The sequence below is a fragment of the Heptranchias perlo genome, chromosome 20 (genome assembly GCF_035084215.1).
Source record: "Heptranchias perlo isolate sHepPer1 chromosome 20, sHepPer1.hap1, whole genome shotgun sequence".
NCBI classification, from domain to species: Eukaryota; Metazoa; Chordata; class Chondrichthyes; order Hexanchiformes; family Hexanchidae; genus Heptranchias; species Heptranchias perlo.
The window spans coordinates 38,780,242-38,798,637 of NC_090344.1; the positions used below are offsets into that span (position 1 = coordinate 38,780,242).

At 47.0% G+C, this 18,396-nt stretch overlaps 1 protein-coding gene across 1 annotated transcript; it reads right to left on the reverse strand.

Moving 5' to 3' along the window:
- Positions 1-1,468: 1,468 nt before the first annotated feature.
- On the reverse strand, positions 1,469-18,087 carry LOC137335723 (R3H and coiled-coil domain-containing protein 1-like). The gene is made up of 10 exons (XM_068001036.1): positions 17,882-18,087; positions 13,633-13,776; positions 12,606-12,743; positions 9,989-11,057; positions 8,454-8,632; positions 7,114-7,184; positions 6,149-6,244; positions 5,165-5,305; positions 4,325-4,371; positions 1,469-1,624 (listed from the first exon to the last, which is right to left on the reverse strand). The coding sequence occupies exons 3-10, from the start codon at positions 12,608-12,610 to the stop codon at positions 1,595-1,597; spliced, it is 1,638 nt and encodes a 545-aa protein (XP_067857137.1). The 5' UTR covers positions 12,611-12,743; positions 13,633-13,776; positions 17,882-18,087; the 3' UTR covers positions 1,469-1,594.
- Between the last annotated feature and the right edge of the window lie 309 nt (positions 18,088-18,396).

The following is an 18,396-nucleotide window of genomic DNA, read 5'->3' on the forward strand; positions in this document are numbered from 1 at the left end:
TGGGATCGGTTTTAGGAGGCAACAGCAGCTTTCAGGGATGCTTCACAACAGCATCTCAAAAGGTCAGCTGGAGATACACTGGTACATGGTATGTCTGTGTACAACAAAATGATCTGCTGCAACAGAAGCTTTAAAAAAAATTATTTTGTTCACCCATACACAATTAGTGATATAAAAGCCATGAATATTGTGCAAGTAACTTTGGGTAAATAAAGCTTTCATTTATAATTCATAGAAATAAGCTGTCATTTGTGGTAAAATGGCGTGCAAGACGTTGTTGATTTTGTATCTTCATGTTCCTCCCTTGGAGAGAATAATGTGAAGTAGTGGAAGGATTCACAGGCCGATGAATAGTCTGACAGGCCGTTCCTTCCGTGACCGTAACCATCTTAATACCAGCCGATAGCGTGGCAAGTCCTCACCGGGAGGGGGTTTTTATGGGCTCCCACAACCACACACTCCCAGCCCGCAGTTTAGCGTCCATTAAAAGCTACGGGCTGGGAGTGTGCACTTCTACGGCGCGCTACCAGCCCGTGACAGGAGAGGCACAATGCAATCTTCACCACATTGTGCCCCAGCTCCAACTCCAACTCACCCTAATGCCTCTGCATGGCATTGCTCCATCCACAACAGCCATTCTGACAGCTTTGCTACCTGAGCACGAGTTAATGGCAGATTCTGCATTTTCTGTGGCTTTCGTGAAGCTCAGTGATGGATTCCCCCCACTTTTTGGTACAGACTGGTGAAGCCAAAGCATTACTAGTGTCCCTGCCAGGAGGACAGCAGTAACCCTGGACAGTGTGCCCAACAACAACTTGCATTTATACAGCGCCTTTCACTTCGTAAAACGTCCCAAGGCACTTCACAGGACTCCTCTCAGACAAAATTTGACACCGAGCCATATTTGGATACATTCGGACACGTGGCCAAAAATTTGGTCAAAGAGGTAGGTTTTTAAGGAGAGTCTTAAAGGAAGAGAGAGAGGTAGAGAGGGTTTAGGGAGGGAATTCCTGAGCTTCGGGTCCAGGTCGCTGAAGGCACGGCCGCCAATGGTGGAGCGATTCAAATCAGGGATGCACAAAAGGTGAGAATTGGAGGAGTGCGGAGATCTTGGAGGGTTGCAGAATGTTACAGAGATCGGGAGGGGCAAATCTGAAATCACAAATAATTCATTTCATTGAATTATATCGCACAGTAGGAGGCCATTTGGCCCATCATGTCTGTGCTGGCTCTTTGAAAGAGCTACCAGTTAGTCTCACTCCCCTACTCTTTCCCTTTGACCCTGTAAATTTTTCCTTTTCAATACCAATCCCAATTTGAGAAATATCAAATGTGAATCAACAAAACCGCCAATCCCACGTCACCCCAACGCACTGTAGAAAGCTTCTCATCAATGGTGCAGAGTCAAACTCATTGACGGACAGAAGGAAGCTCCATGAAGAGAAAGAAATCAGGCCAAATCAAAAACTGTGCTGAAGCACCCTCTAGCCCAGAGATAGCTTTAATGCTGTGTCAAGTGCACAGAAAAAGGTACAGTATATGTCTTCTGTTGAACCATCCGCGTGTAATCTTGTCCAGGTCCTGCGTTTCGCAGTCACTCAGTACTTGGATCACCAGCAGAATCCTGTAATGCCAGAAAAAAAGGACAAAGCAGAATATTAATCCTGATTGGCATTACCCAGCCAATGCCTGCGCCAGGGCTAATAACAACAGTGAGGGGAGCAAATGGCACGCTCGATAATAAAAGGACACGCTGCGTGGTTCTTTGATCAAGATTGGCAGCCGAGGTACAATTCAGGATTAGAATACGTCTTCACTGACAATAAACCTGACCATTAATGTCAATCTTTCAGCCGCAAAATGTGGCCCAACCCATCCCTTATTTGCTTAACAGGAGAATAAGAGCTGAAGCCCTTTTTCTCCTGGCATTGGTTTAGTTCGGAATCTGGGAGAACAATATCCGCGAACCAGCTCTTGACCTCCAAGTGTCAGCCGTGGCTCTTCCGAGACTGAAGGCTGTGGATTCAAGGCCCATCCCTGAGATTTGAGCACATTATCTCGGCTGACACGCCCAGCGCACTACTGAGGGAGCTCTGCACTGTCGGAGGTGCCGTCTTTCAAGTGAAGACGTTAAACAGAGGCCCCATCGTCCCTCACACTCAGATCCTATGGCACTATTTCGAAGACGAGCAGGGGCGTTCTCCCCAGCGTCCTGGCCAATATTTATCCCTCATCCAATATTCACCAAAACAGATTACCTGGTCATTATCACCTTGCTGTTTGTGGGATCTTGCTGTGCGCAAATTGGCTGCCGCGTTTCCTACATTACAACAGTGACTACACTTCAAAAGTACTTCATTGGCTGTAAAGTGCTTAGGGATATCCTGAGGTCGTGAAAGGCGCTATATAAATGCAAGTCTTCTTTCATGCCCTAATGGAGGAGCTTCAATTGGTCATAGGACATTTGCCTAAATACCAACAGCCAGTTTAGTGGAAAAAGCAATTCATAGTGTGAAGTGCTTGGAGTGAAAGGTGCTGCAGAACGATAACAGATGACACCCTGAAATCCTGTCTGATAAATCGTTCTGAAAGCTCACCGCTTAAGTTGGTGAAGATTCCAAGCAAAAGGGCACAATCACACTCTTAAAATGTACTTGGAAAAAAGAAACGCTCAATCTTTGGTGTGCAACACTGAATATAAAATTGAAGTGTTACCATAGAAATGAAATGTTCTCTCCTCAACACTGCACAATCCCTGCATCTCACTGACGGCCACTCTTTGGAACATGTTTAACCTCTCGTCTGTTGTGATCAGCTGCTTCTTATTCTCCAGCTGGTCTCAATGTTTTCAACCCAACATTCGAAGCAGCGGCAGTGATGATGAGATACAAAGCCATCGCGTAAGCATCAATCTGCAGTGGAAGGCTTAAGCTGCTCTGCTGCACTGTTGACAGCATCAAGGCTTCTTAACAGAAACAGCATGTCATTTTTACTTAAACCCCACGGAAAAATATTAATCCGTTGTGAGGAGTAACACAAACCATGCGATAATGAGAATGTTAACACTAATACTGCTCTACGTGCTTCAGGTTAACAGGAGCCTCTTTTCCCTTTCACTTCAAATTGCGAAGGAATATTGCTCATTATTAGTGCCTGTTTTGAGCTCTGCCCAACCAGACTACGAGTCAACTTGAAACTGTGGGTCATTTCCTGAACAGGTACAACTCTCTCCAAATAACCTATTTAGCACTGGGAACAATACCATCTCCAGGAGCCAGTTCCTTGCTTGATTGTCATGTCAACATTTAATAGGTGGTTAAAGGGAGGGGGAGTGAAGAGATATGGGAACAAAGCAGGCCCATGGGATTAGGCCTACTGCTCATGTGAAGGGCAAGTACCAATACGGACTGGTGGGGCCAAAAAGCCTGTTTCCATGTGATAGTTTCTATGTAAAGAAAGAACAAATTTGCATTTATATAGAGCCTTTCATGACCTCAGGACATCCAAAGCGCTTTACAGCCAATGAAGTACTTCTTCTTTTGAAGTTTAGTCACTGTTATTTCCTGCCCTCACACAGTGAGCAGCAGTTTCACATTTACAGAGGATTGATGTGGGCAGACAATTCATGGCCTGCAGCATTGAATGCACGACCTCACGCAGCTAATTACAACAGGCCCGTTTTTTTTCAGGAGTGAACTTGCATTTACATAGTGCCTTTCACATCCTCGGGATATCCTGAACCACTTCGCACTCAATCGCTGTTGTTCTAGAAGTAAATGCAGCAGCCTTTTTGTGCACAGAAAGCTCCCACAAACATTCATTACACAAACGACCAGTTCATCTGTTTTGGTGGCATTGATTGAGGGATGAACGTTGCCCAAGGCAGGAGGAGAACTCCCTGTTCTTCAAAAAGGTGCCGTGGAATCTTTAATGTCTCAACTGAACAGACAAACAGGGCCTTGTTTAACGACTCATCCAAAAACAGCACCCCCAACATTGCAGCACTCCCTCAGTACTGCACTGAAGTGTCAGCATCGATTCTGTGCTCAAGTCCTGCAGTGAGGCTTGAGCCCACAATCTTTTGATTCAGAGGAGAGATGCTGCTCCAAACCCAAAGTGACACTTAAGCAGCAGATTCTCCAACGAGGAGATGACTCAGACTTTCCATACGTGAGGAACACAATTCACACACAACAATATCTGGTCGGGACTAAGGAAGAGGCCAAGTAAGGAAACAGCAAAACACGTCACCAAGCATAGAGCATAGCAATGGTTTCCATTCGATTTTACAGGCGGGAGTCGGACTGGATACTGAGGTACTTACCAGTGTGTCGTCAGTGCTATCATCAGTCTTTGTCTTCTGCAGCTGAACTAGAAGAACAGAAGGAAACATGGAATAAGAAAGAGGGCACTTGGCTGATTCAGCCCACTCCTCCCAAAATCCAACCTTTCATCGGCTCAGGAAAAATATGTCCAAAGGTAGTTAAGCAAAGCCCCAGAATATTTATCATTCTTACATCTCCAGTATTAAACCGTCTGCTACCTTTAAAGACCTGTATTTATATAGCGCCTTTCACAACCTCAGGACATCCCAAAGCGCTTTACAGCCAGTTTGAAGTGTAGTCACTGTTATAATGTAGGAAACACGGCAGCCAATTTCTGGCAAAGTCCCACAAACAGCAATGTGGTAACAACCAGATCATCTGTTTCAGTGATGTTGGTTGAGAGATAAATATTGGCCAGGACACCAGGGCCAACTCCCCTGCTCGTCTTCAAAATACTGCCATGGGATCCTTTACATCCACCTGAGGGGGCAGGCAGGGCCTCGGTTTAACGTCTCACCCGAAAGATGGATTTCACAAACAATACAACCAATCCCAATCTCATCAGCACAAGAATCATCACAGTCCATGAGATATTTGGTACTCCAGTCTACATCTACAGCCTCCAATCCCATTTTAAACCGGTTATGTATCCAACTCCTTTTTAAAGAATTGATGAAAACACCATCGTCTGATTTTGACGAAACTCAGTTCCACGACTCCCAGGAGAGAGAAAACAAAATCATTCCGATCTTTTCACCTCACTTGAAATAGAATGAAGAGGTTCATTTCGAACAGTATTCCCGGCGAATTGAAGATGCTGAGGGAGATCTGAAACACACCTTTTGTTTCCCCCAGACTCTTGGGTTTGGGGTTTGGCTGCCCTTTGCGTTCACTGCCTTGCAGTCCCAGAGCTCTGATCACCAGCCTCTTGGCGATCACAGTGTTGGTCTGTGCTCTCTCCTTCACCGGCTGTAAGAATTCTACAAGCAAAGCAACATTTAAAAGGACTGCTTTTCAAATTCCCCCGAATAAAAATGCACAGGAAATCAAGCTGAAATGACCAAACGCAGAGAAGGAAGGAGGGAATGAACGAAAGCTTGCATTTATGTTGTGTCTTATCATGTCCTCAGGACATCCCAAAATGCTTCACTAATCAATGCAAGTACAGTCACAGTTGTTTTCCAGGCAAACACAGCAACCAATTTACGCACAGCAAGGTCCCGCAGATAGCAAATGAAAGACCAGATAATCTGTTTTTGGTGGCGTTGATTGAGGGAGAAATGTTTTCCAGGACACCAGGAGAATTCCCCTGCATTTCCAACAGTGCCATAGGATGTTGTATGTCCACCTGATCAGCATAACATCTCATGCGAATGACAGCACCTCCGACAATGGAGCACTCCCTCAGTACTGCAATGGAGTGTCAGCCTAGATTTTGTGCTCAAGTCCTGCAGTGGGACATCAACCCACAATCTTTTGACTCGGAGACGAGAGTGACACCAACCAGGCCAAAGCGGTCATAGAACACAAAAGGCACTAGAAAGGAAATGCAAATTTCTGCATCACATTTCCTGTGGGTCGGGATGGGGAATGTCTGCGCAGAGTGGGGTGAGGATTGCAAGACCGGAATCGACTCAACTCACTCTCTCCTGTTGACATGTCAGCACCTTGCATCAATTAGAGATTTCCTCAGTGTATCAAGTTTATAAAATAACATGCCTATGATTGCACTACAACAAGGACAAAGAGAAAATCTTCCCCTTACCCAGATCAAACAACACCAAGAAATACTCTTGTGCAAGCTCCTTCTGCTGATCGATTACCTGAACATCTGGCGACCTTGAGTTTTGACTGTTTTGTTGCTTGAGACAGAGGCCGAGATTTTAGCTGCGAATGGCTGATGGACAGGGCCTCAGAGGCTGAAATAAAACAACGTTAACAATCACTCATTTACAGCAAGAGCTTCAAGCCAGTAACAAAATGGAGGGACCATTCTCTCGAGAACTTTACATCCAAATATACTGCTCCTTACGTTCCCAATTGCTTCTGGGTTCTTAACGGAATCCAGAATTCACTTTTCTTCAGATCAACTGTCCTATTGCATCGTGCCTTAAGTTTAACAGGCACTGTGATCAATGCATCATTTGTGATAAAGAGTTCAGAGTCAATATAGTTAGAGATCAAGGGATCTGGGGACGTGGCAAGCAAGTAGGAAAATGTCCCAAGGCACTTCACAGGAGTCTTGTCAGACGAAATCTGACACCAAGCCACATAAGGAAATGTTAGGACAGGTGACCGAAAGCTTGGTCAAAGAGGTAGGTTTTAAGGAGCGTCTTAAAGGAAGAGAGAGAGGCAGACAGGCTTACGGAGGGAATTCCAGAGCTTAGGCAGCTGAAGGCATGGCCACCGATGGTGGACCAATGAAAATCAGGGATACGCAAGAGGCCAGGATTGGTGGAAGGCAGAGATCTCAGAGGGTTATAATGATAAACACCAACACGGAGTGGCTCGGCCAATTGACAGTAAAGGCAACCGTGTGATTTTGGCAGAGCCAAAGAAACAGGTTCAGGACTTGTGAAGAAGCTTTAAAGAAAGTTTTTAAAATTGAGATGAGATTTCTTTTTTTTAAAAAAAAGGCCCAATACACCAAAATATAACCTCTCTTGCTCAATCCTTTTGCAGTTTATCAGGTGTTACAGATATCTCTGCACAGCCACATCAAGTGATAACAGATATCTGACAGGAATATAAATCAATGAGAATCAGCACATCTGCCAAAGGCACCTACCTGAATCTGGACTGGAAAATAATCCCAAAGCATGTGTACTATCCACCCATTTTATTCTGAAGCCTTTATCACTGGCGAATGAAGTGAAAAAAAGAAGTTTCAGGAGAGATTTGCATTTCCAGGACGTATTATCACATCCCTCAGAAGCGCCTCCCACACAATGAATTACTCGAAAGGGCAGTGATTGATCTCAGTAAATCCGGCAGCCATTATCAGACACAGCATGATTTGAGACCAGCAGTGCGGTCAACGACCGGCTCAGCTGTTCCATTTGTTGGTGGTGTTGGTCATGGGAGGAATGTTGGCCAGGACACCAGGAGAGCTCCCCGCTCTCCCTGACACAGTGCCATGGGATCATCGACATCCACAGAAACGGGCAGATCGCTGATCCAAAGGATGGCGACTCCCAACGATGCAGCATCCACGGTGTTGGCGGTGGGGGATTCGGCGATGGTAATGCCGTTGAATGTCAAGGGGAGGTGGTTAGACTCTCTCTTGTTGGAGATGGTCATTGCCTGGCACTTGTCTGGCCCGAATGTTACTTGCCACTTATGAGCCCAAGCCTGGATGTTGTCCAGGTCGTGCTGCATGCGGGCACGGACTGCGTCATTATCTGAGGGGTTGCGAATGGAGCTGAACACTGTGCAGTCATCAGCGAACATCTCCATTTCTGACCTTATGATGGAGGGAAGGTCATTGATGAAGCAGCTGAAGATGGCCGGGCCTAGGACACTGCCCTGAGGAACTCCTGCAGCAACGTCCTGGGGATGAGATAAATGGCCTTCAACAACAACCACTACCATCTTCCTTTGTGCAAGGTATGACTCCAGCCACTGGAGCATTTTCCCCCTTATTTAATCACATTAAGCATTCCCAATACACTTACAAGCACAACTCTCCACCATTTCTGGTTTCCATAGGCTGATAAAGGCAAAAACCATTTCCCTTAAACATGAAGGTTCTCCCCCAACCCACCCCATGAAAAATTAACCAACTGTGGCCCTTTTTGGGCAAGGTTGGTATTGCTGTCAAAGGTCAAACTTACTTTGGTTTCTATTGGAGGTACAGTTGGTTAGTTTTCTCGAACAGACTATTTTGTCGAGGGAGGGGGAGGAGAGAGAAAGAGGAAAGCCTGTTTTGGCAGATAAGATTAAAGTGATTAAGGCCATATTCTAATCCCCGCATTCAGATCCACACTTCTGGCTTCAGATCATCTGAACCTTTCAACCGAATGACTGCTTGTAATCTCCCTGCCCGTGTCCAACCTCAGTGAAAGCAGAGTGACTCTGGAACCATTGCACCAAAGGAAAAGTATGAACAGAGGAAATCTAGATACTTACCGAAAACTGCCAAAAGCCTCCTGTATGTCTTCAGTTTTCAGCTGTGGTAGAAAGTCATAAATTTCAATGATGTGTCCAAACTCCAACTCACCCATGTGGACTTCCCCTGACAGGTAGGTGGAGTAGTCAGACTGAGGCTGTTCAATACTGATGCTGGTCTCCTTCAGGCAAGCTGAAAGCTGAAATGACAAGAAGCAGGCTTAAGAACAGTGCAACGGAACACATAAATATTGATTACTTACCACAACTCCTAACCAGAACTAGAACCTACATTTAAATAGTACTCATAGGTACAGGAGCAGGCCATTCAGGCCCTCAAGCCTGTTCCGCCATTCAATTATATCATGGTTGATCTATGTCTGAATTCCATTTAGTCCTAATATCAAAGTTGAGTAGAATGGGCCCATACTCACTGGAGTTTAGGAGAATGGGAGGTGATCTCATTGAAACATGTAAGATTATGAGGGGGCTCGACAGGGTAGATGCTGAGAGATTATTTCCCCTGGCTAGACAGTCTAGAACTCGGGAACATAATCGCAGGATACGGAGTCGGCCATTCAAGACTGAGATGAGGAGGAATTTCTTCACGCAGAGGGTTGTGAATCTTTGGAATTCTCTACCCCAGAGGGCTGTGGATGCTGAGTCATTGAATATATTCAAGGCTGAGATGGATAGATTTTTGGACTCCAGGGCAATCGAGGGATATGGGGATCGGGCAGGAAAGTGGAGTTGCAGCCATGATCTTGTTGCATGGCGGAGCAGGCTTGAGGGGCCGTATGGCCTACTCCTGCTCCTATTTCTTATGTACTTTAGAGGAAAGGTGGGCACCAAGCAACAAGTGAAGCAATCCTGGGGAACTGAAGGCTTAAGTGATACCAACCACGGTCAGTGCAGAGCTTTATGTGAGTCACTGTGGAAGACAGCCAATCTGAGAAAATAGATGAACTCCCAGCGACTGAAGCAGGAGAAACCCTTGGAAATCCAGTCCTCGTTCCAAGCCTCATGGAGGGTGGCTGGTCAGCACCCCGATGGCGTCCCCCAAATAGATCTTACACCAAGGAGCAGGAGTGTCGAGATTGCCAGGAACTCTTGAATCAGGGGATACAGGCTCAAGCTCAGAGGAGGGACAGTCGTTTGGATCAAATGATTCCACGCCCAGGGAGAGAGAAAGTGGGGAAAAACTGACGGGATAATTGAGGGAGTAGGGAACTCAGGAGTATTGGTTTCTGGGATTGGACCAGCCCTGTTCTTTCCCATGTTGCGATGCAAACACACACAAACACAAAAAGTAAAGCAACATCAAGTGTTTCCCCAAAGTACAGTGTTACGGGATTGGTAACGCACAGTCGTGGGAATAGTTAGGTCAAGCTCATTTTTCTATGCCCACGTTATATGTCTTTTTGATATTAAAAATAATGAAGGATTCGGATTCCTCCCAACATCACCTCATGGGGTAATTACAGATGGTGGTCCGTGACTTGTGTATCGGGTACATTTTGAAACAAACCCATGCATTCTCAGCAGAACTAGGTTACCTCTTTGAGTAAATCTGCGGAGTCTCCATGGGGATTCCGAGCATCCGGACTTGGCGTCCCGGTCCCTTCAGTCTTCACCTCCACCCCAACCTGGTCTTCTGCTGAGAAATCTCCAGCGTGCAGCAAGTTATCCGACTCGCGACACGTCTCCTCCTGGTCGCCCAGCATGTTCTCCCCCTCTTCATATTTCAGGGTGTGTCGGCTCTCCGCGGGGCTGGTCAAATCTACAGTGCTGCTCGTCGGAGACTGGTCATGATTGAAGGCGGCATTGTCTTCCAACTGAAGATTACACGGTGCTCTCGGGCCGGTGCCTGTGGCTTCGGCGGTCTTTGAGGCAGGCGTTGAAGTCTGAAGCTCCTGCTGCACAGCCTCGACTTGATGAACCAGTGAGGGTTTATCGTCTTCCAGCAGACTTCCCGCACTGTGCAATCTGGGCCCTTCCTTTTCTTCTCCTGCCCGTTCCTCATTAGACGAGGATTTCATCTCATCTTTCGAATTTGGTCCTCGCTTTCCTTCTGGTTCAGCAGGACTTACGTCCAAAACCTGATCAGCTGCCGCGTCTTCATTTGGAGTATTCTCTTGGGCATCGTCTTCCCGCTCTATTGGTCCCAGGTTTGAAGCTGTGCATTCCTCCCCTTCCTCGGCACAAGCCGCCTTTGCCCTGGCGAGTGCACAAAGCGGAGCGGCATCTTCGGGAGTGCAAGTCTGTCCACACGGGACGTCCTCCTCCTCGGCCGGCACTCTGCCGGTATCAATCCTGCCTCGTCTCGGTTCGCTCCCTTCCTCCTTCCTGCTGCTGTTGGCCTTTCGGCTCTTGCCCTCTCTTTTGTAATTGAACTTGACGTCTCTTCTTCTCTCTCGATTGTTCTGGCATTGAGCCCTGGGGAAATACAAGGCTTTATCAGGCTTATTCCTGGGATGGCTGTTGCCGGGAGGCAGCTTTTGGAACCTCGAAGCCCCGTCACGAAGAGGTCGAAATGCCTCCGTCTGCTCATCGTTGCTTTTCCATTGTGCCTGATGACATTGTGCATTCGCGTCGCTGGAATTCTCCTCCTGAGGCGGGTGTAATCTAACGAAACAGGGATTAAAAACAGCCTGTTAAAACAGATCACGGTGGTGAGACGAGGGCTCCAATCCGACCTGCCCTTCATTTAATGATTTGACGGCCTCAGTCGTGGCATCGATGGATGCTGGCACTGCATCTGCCAATGGTCGCCGTGGGAGAGGGAAAGTAAACGGAAGGCCAATCATCTCAGGTTTCAGGCAACGGTTATTGACTGCTCCGGTGCAGTTCATGACTCGACCTGAATAGCTGGACAGAAAGGTCGAGATCCCGTGACCCCCCACGTCCCCCTCACCCCAATCACTTCACACTTTGAACCTTTCGGTGCAGCTGAACGGTCAAATGCAATAAAATTAGTTGCAAGTCAACGGCAAGGGTTGTGGAGGCAGGAACCCTTACAACATTCAAGAAGCATTTGGATGAGCACTTGAAATGCCATAGCATACAAGGCTACGGACCAAATGCTGGAATATGGGATTAGAGTAGACAGGGCTGATGGCCGGCGCGGACACGATGGGCCGAAGGGCCTCTATCCGTGCTGTTTGACTCTATGACTCTAACGTACAAAATGGAGCAGAGACACCAGTTCTCATGGAAAAGATGGGAAGAGCTGGAGAAGGGTGAGTCATACCTCTATCACTTATTGGTCATTCATTTCTCCAAGGCAGTTTACGTATCATCGTAGGTACAGCACAGGAGGAGGCCATTCAGCCCACCGTGCCCGTGTCAGCTCTTTGAAAGAGCTATCCAATTAGTCCCATTCCTCTGCTCTTTCCCCATAGCCCTGGAAATGTTTTCCCTTCAACTATTTATCCAATTCCCTTTTGAAAGTTCCTATTGAACCTGCTTCCACCGCCCTAACAACTCGCTGCGTATATTTGAGGTTTGACTGCATCACATTCACACGGACATGGTTTCATCATTACCATCAGGTCAGGTTCCTTCCCTCGCCTCTCCCCTCTCGAACAATTACTGCAATAACCCGACCCAAAACCTTCGGATAACCAAGCACTGCCGCTGTGGACACCAACACTGGACAGAGGTTTCACAAAGGCAATCCAATCGACAACCAATCTTTGGGGCGAATGGACCAGGGTTCTGCTACACTCTGATACCCAGTCTCAGTCATACGATAATTATGAATACTGAAGAATTGTACGTAAACTCAACACCTAAACTGACCATTCCATGCAGCTTTTTAAAAAAAAAACCAAGGGACACCCCTTCGCCCCCCGTCATCTCAGGTTATACATCATTCCCCATTTGAAAGATTTGGCAGCTGATTTGCTCCCAGGATACTTCCAAGGGCGTTCTGTACTTGGCTCTTTGAAGACCCTGAAGAAGGACATGTCCCCCAATTCTGCCCCTTCCCTCGCCCTGTGAGCAAAGCACTCGGCCTCCATTTGCCACATTCATCTCCGAACGGCATCGCCCGACATTAGCTAGTGTGACACCTATTCCTGGCGTCGATGAACCGGAATCTGCATTGCAGTTTGGAAAGGAGAGGTCACGTGAACTGACGGGCCAATATTCCCCTCAACCTCCCGCGCTTACCTCATTTCAGTCAGGCATACAGCCGTCCTCCGCTCGGCTCCCTCTCCGACCGAGAAGCTGCTCAGCAGGTCAAAGTTCTCGACGATCCGGTGGGTCAGGTACCGCAAACGACTGGGCAGCGGTGGGAAGAGCAGGACTCTGCGGGCGGGACACAAGAGAGCAAAGTGACCGAACCAGAGCCCGTCAATCATCGTTACACAATCCCTACTAACCATCAGTTATTAATATCTCCCACAGCGAGAGTACTGCGTACACTTCTGGTCACCACATTACAGCAACGATGTGATTGCACTAGAGAGGGTACGGAGGAGATTTACGAGGATGTTGCCAGGACTGGAGAATTTTAACTATGAGGAAAGATTGGATAGGCTGGGGTTGTTCTCTTTGGAACAGAGAAGGCTGAGGGGAGATTTAATTGAGGTGTCTAAAATTATTTGGGGCCTTGATAGAGTGGATAGGGAGGACCTATTTCCCTTAGTAGAGAGGTCAATAATCAGGGGGCATAGATTTGAAGTAATTGGTAGAAGGATTAGGGGGGAGTTGAGGAGACATTTTTTCACCCAGACGGTGGTGGGGGTCTGGAACTCACTGCCTGAAAGGGAGGTAGAGGCAGAGACCCTCATCGCATTTAAAAAGTACCTGGATGTGCACCTGAAGTGCGGTAACCCACAGGGCTACGGATCAAGAGCTGGAAAGTGGGATTAGGCTGGGTAGCTCTTTTTCGGCCGGCACAGACACGACGGGCCGAACAGCCTCCTTCTGTGCCGTAAATTTCGATGATTCTATCATTCCAGATGTCAAAAGCCAATGGGACCTCACAACCTCAGGACGTGACAAAGCACTTTGCAGCCAATGCAGTACCTGTGAAGTGTAGTCATTGTTGTAATGTAGGAGAGTTAAAAATGCCGGCTGGGTGAGTTGGGAGTGCTGGAGGGAAGGGTGCAATGCATTTGACGGGGTATAAATTCATCTGTTGGGAGGGCGAGTGCAAATACAAGACAGAAGTCACGGACTCCGTCTTCCTTACTTTTTCGGATCGTGAACTGTTTGTGACAGGAGACATTCCAGCTCTTCGGTAATTTTGTCCACAAATTCATCTTCCACTTTGGATAGGTAAACTCCATCTAGACGGAAAAGCGCCAGGATGATGCAGAGTCAAACCACAGCAATCCTACAGGGAAAAGCAGATGGATTTAAAAATAAAACACAGCAATCCAAAGCACCAATAAAGACTGCCAACAGGGTAAAACTAATAGTACACGTCAAATCCATCTTGACCCAATTCGGCTTGTCCGCAGCTTCACCACAGTGTCCTATCATCGTAGTTACAGCACAGGAGGAGGCCATTCAGCCCATCGTGCCCTGTGCCGGCCTCTTTGAAAGAGCTATCCAATTAGTCCCATTCCACCTGCTCTTCCCCTTGATTAAAATAAATCGAAAGGCATTTTAAATTGAAACTTGCTTTCAATAGCATCCAACTCACGAAATGCAACGTCACATACTGTGCAGGATCACAAGGACTGCCGAGTGCATCCGTTGCTGATAATCCACCAAGTGTAGCAGCTTTTCCAATTTTACTTGGAAATGTAGGAAACAGCGAGGAGGACACGGACAGGCTGGTGAAACGGACAGACGCATGGCAGATGAAATGTAACGCAGAGAAGCGTGAAATGATTCATTTTGGTCGGAAGATCGAGGAGAGGCAATATAAATAGAGGCATAGAGTACAAAAGCAAGGAAGTTATGCAAAACCTTCATAAATCACTGGTTAGGCTGCAGCTGGAGCATTTATCCAATTCTGAGCACACACACCATCCCTGATTTGGAATTCAGCAGCAGATCGGAGTTGGGAGCCCAGCTTTTGCTGTAATCTGCAACCAGAAATGGGAGTGGGATCGGGGCATGTTTGGGATCAAGGTGTGAGCCCTGAGTTTCACTTTGCTGCTGCTGAAAATTCATTGCAAATTTAACATTTAATGTGTGCACTGCACGAGACATTGTCGGGAAAAAAAATGGACTTCAATTTAAAATGACTTTCATGTTCCCTGTTTAGATGAACAAACAAATGTGCATTTAGATAGAGCCCATCACCTCCGAAGGATGCCCCAAAGCTCGTCACTGCCCATTAAATACTTTTTAAAAAAGTGTAGCTACTGTTGTTATGTAGGCAAACGCAGCAGCCAATTTAACACAGCAAGATCCCAAAAACAGCGATAAGCCGACTGACCACAGACAGTCTGTTTTGTTGGTGTTGGTTGAATAATGTTGGCCAGGATGCCAAAGCTCTCCTTGCTCTTCCTTGAAAGGAGTGCCGCTGGATCTTTCATGATCATCTGAACAGGTGGGCTGGGCCGTGGATAAATGTCTCATCTGAAAGACGGCACCTCCGACAATGCAGCACTCCTTCAGTACTGCACTGAAGCATCAGCCAAGGTTATCACAGAATCATAGAAATTTATGGCACAGAAGGAGGCTGTTCGGCCCATCCTGTCTGTGCCGGCCGAAAAAGAGCTATCCAGCCTAATTCCACTTTCCACCTCTTGGTCCGTAGCCTTGTGGGTTACGACACTTCAAGTGCTTGTCCAAGTACTTTTTAAATGCGATGAGGGTTTCTGCCTCCACCATCCTTTCAGGCAGTGAGTTCCAGACCCCCACCACCCTCTGGGTGAAAAAAATTTCTCCTCAACTCCCCTCTAATCCTTCTACCAATTACTTTAAATCTATGCCCCCTGGTTTTTGATCTCTCTGCTCAGGGAAATAGGTCCTTCCTATTCACTCTATCTAGGCCCCTCATAATTTTAAACACCTCAATTATATCTCCCCTTAGCCTCCTCTGTTCCAAAGAAAACAACCCCAGCCTATCCAATCTTTCCTCATAGCTAAAATTCTCCAGTCCTGGCAACATCCTCATAAATCTCCTCTGTACCCTCTCTTGTGCAATCACATCTTTCCTGTAATATGGTGACCAGAACTGTACACAGTACTCAAGCTGTGGCCTAACCAGTGTTTTATACAGTTCTAGCATAACCTCCCCACTCTTATATTCTAAGCCTCGGCTAATAAATGAAAGTATCTCGTATGCCTTCTTAACCACCTTATCTACCTGTCCTACTACCTTCAGGGATCTGTGGACATGCACTCCAAGGTCCCTCTGTTCCTCTACACCTCTCAGTATCCTCCCATTTATTATCTACTCCCTTGCCTTGTTTGCCCTCCCCAAATGCATTATCTCACACTTGTCCGGATTGAATTCCATTTGCCACTTTTCTGCCCACCTGACCAGTCTACAGTTTTCCTCCTCACTATTAACTGTGCGGGAGTGGGGCTTGAACCCATGACCTTGTGACTCAGAGGAGAGAGAGCTGCCGAGTCAAGCCGGCACTGTTTTAGAAATTCCTTAATCGAGAACCCGACTTTCCGATCCAACAAGTGAAGCCAGGAAATCTGCTCCCAAGGCAGCTGGTAATGTCGCTCCACATTGAAGCCCTCAGAGCTGAGCTTCAGGTGCCTGCAGAGTGTGACTTCTCACTGCCCATTTCTGCTCCCTGTGGGTCAGGAGAGCCCAGGCTTTTTCTTTGTCGCTTCGGAGCACATGGTGGGGGCTACACATAACGTTTCAATAAATGCTCCCATTCGTTTATACACACCTCAAGCCACAGATACTCAGAGATCTTGCTGCTCTGATTTAGGAATAATCTATCAAAGAAAAAAAACTTGCATTTCTATAGTGCCTGTCACATCCTCAGGACGTCCCCAAAGCACTTTGCAACCAATGAAGTACTTTTGAAGTGTAGTCGCTGTTGTAATGTAGGGAAACGTGGCAGCCAATTTGCGCACAGCAAGATCCCACATACAGCGATGAGAAAAATAACTAGATAATCTGTTTGTGATGTTGGTTGAGGGATAAATATTGACGAGGACACCGGGGAGAACTCCCCTGCTTTTCTTCGAAATAGCACAGCGGGATCTTTTATGTCCACGAGAGGGCTGACGGGGCCTCGGTTTAACGTCTCATCCGAAAGACAGCACCTCCGACACTGCAGCGCTCCCTCAGCACTGCACTGGGAATGTCAGCTCAAGTCTCTGGAGTGGGATACTAATAGAACTTAGACCATAAGAGCCATAAGAGATAGGAGCAGGAGTAGGCCATTTGGCCCCTCGAACCTGCTCCGCCATTTACTGAGATCATGGCTGATCTGATTTTTACCTCAACTCCACTATCCTACCCTTTCCCTAGATGCTTTGACTCCCTTGCTGATCAAACATTTGTCTAACTTAGCCTTGAATGTATTCAATGACTCAGCCTCCACAGCTTTTTGGGGTAAAGAATTCCAAAGATTCACGACCCTCTGGGAGAAGAAATTCCTCTTCATTTCCATCTTAAACAGGCGACCCCCTATTCTGAGACTATGCCCCCTAGTTTTAGATTCCCCCATGAGGGGCAACATCCTCTCAGCATCTACCCTGTCGAGTCCCCTCAGAATCTTGTATGTTTCAATACGATCTCCTCTCATTCTTCTAAACTCCAATGAGTATAGACCCAACCTGTTCAATGTTTCCTCATAAGTCAACCCGTCCATACCCGGAATCAACCGAGTGAACCTTCTCTGAATTGCCTCCAATGCAAGCATGTCCTTCCTTAAATAAGGGCACCAGAACTGTACGCAGTACTCCGGGTGTGGTCTGCTCTGATTTGAACTTGCTGCTCTGATTTAAGAAATTGTCCATCAAAGTACTACAAACATCACTTTGCAAATTTCTAGGACCAGAAACTCAAACCAAGGAGAAACACAGTCTGAGCAGAGTTACCTGAACTGGATTTGGCAGAGCTGATGGCTGCAAGGCTGCTCAATCTGACTCAGCATCTTCTGGTGACAGCACACTCCCACCGTGTGGTGGTGCCAGAGGCACAGACTGAAACCCCAACATTGTACTTGTGACAAAAAAAAGCAATGGTGCTTCAGAGACTATATTTTCCATCTTGGTCCCCATGAACAGCATACTCACCCATCCCACACAGAAAGCAAGACGCAGTGCTCCAGGTCAGGGGAAAGTCAATCAGTGAGACGTGCATGGAATATCCTGCTTGTTTCTAGTCACTGATTGAATACAATCCAGCTCGCAGCAGCAGACACAACTGCAAACCACCCTCCCCTGTCCATTTCTAAAATGCATCCATGCACCAACAACTTGACCAATCTGCCTCTCCTCAGCCAGAGCCAAAGACCCTCCTCGTTTCGTCTGCAGGCATTTTTGTTTTACAATTCATTACTCACAAATAGAATTCTCCAACCGCCAAGCCCCGAGTCAGAGGGTCGATCCTTGCTTTGCTGAAAGGAGGAGGAGAGAGAGAGAAGGACCGAATTGGTTTAGTGGCCGCAGTGTCAGCTCCAGGCGAGGTGAAACTGCACCTTGTTACACAGCGACTCAATTCGTTACATTCGCATTCGCAGCTCTGGACGACCCGGTGAAGCAGCGGGAGGGAAAGAGCAGCATTGAAACTGCAAGACTCCTGAAACTGCCACCCACGACACCGCCATCTGTAGGGCTCATAGACCTTTAACAAGCTTGCAGAACAGTTGTTCACCATTAAAAATGCAGGGTTTGTTCTCTCAATAAGTTTAAATGCATGATCGTCAGACAGTATCTACATTTTGTCGCAGTCTACTGTCTTGAACACAAAGTCTTACCACAAATGATGGAGGTTTTCACTCACAGGAACAGGAGTAGGCCATTCAGCCCCTCAATTGGATTAGTGTATTTTCTAAATGGTAAGCTCGGAACCGTGGAG

Excerpts from the sequence above, each read along its gene's own strand:
- LOC137335723 (XM_068001036.1), bottom strand. Across the intron at positions 7,185-8,453 it reads GAGGCTTTTGGCAGTTTTCG|TGATAAAGGCTTCAGAATAA; the intron begins GTAAGTATCTAG and ends TTCATTCGCCAG. Across the intron at positions 1,625-4,324 it reads ATAGCACTGACGACACACTG|GATTCTGCTGGTGATCCAAG; the intron begins GTAAGTACCTCA and ends CTGGCATTACAG.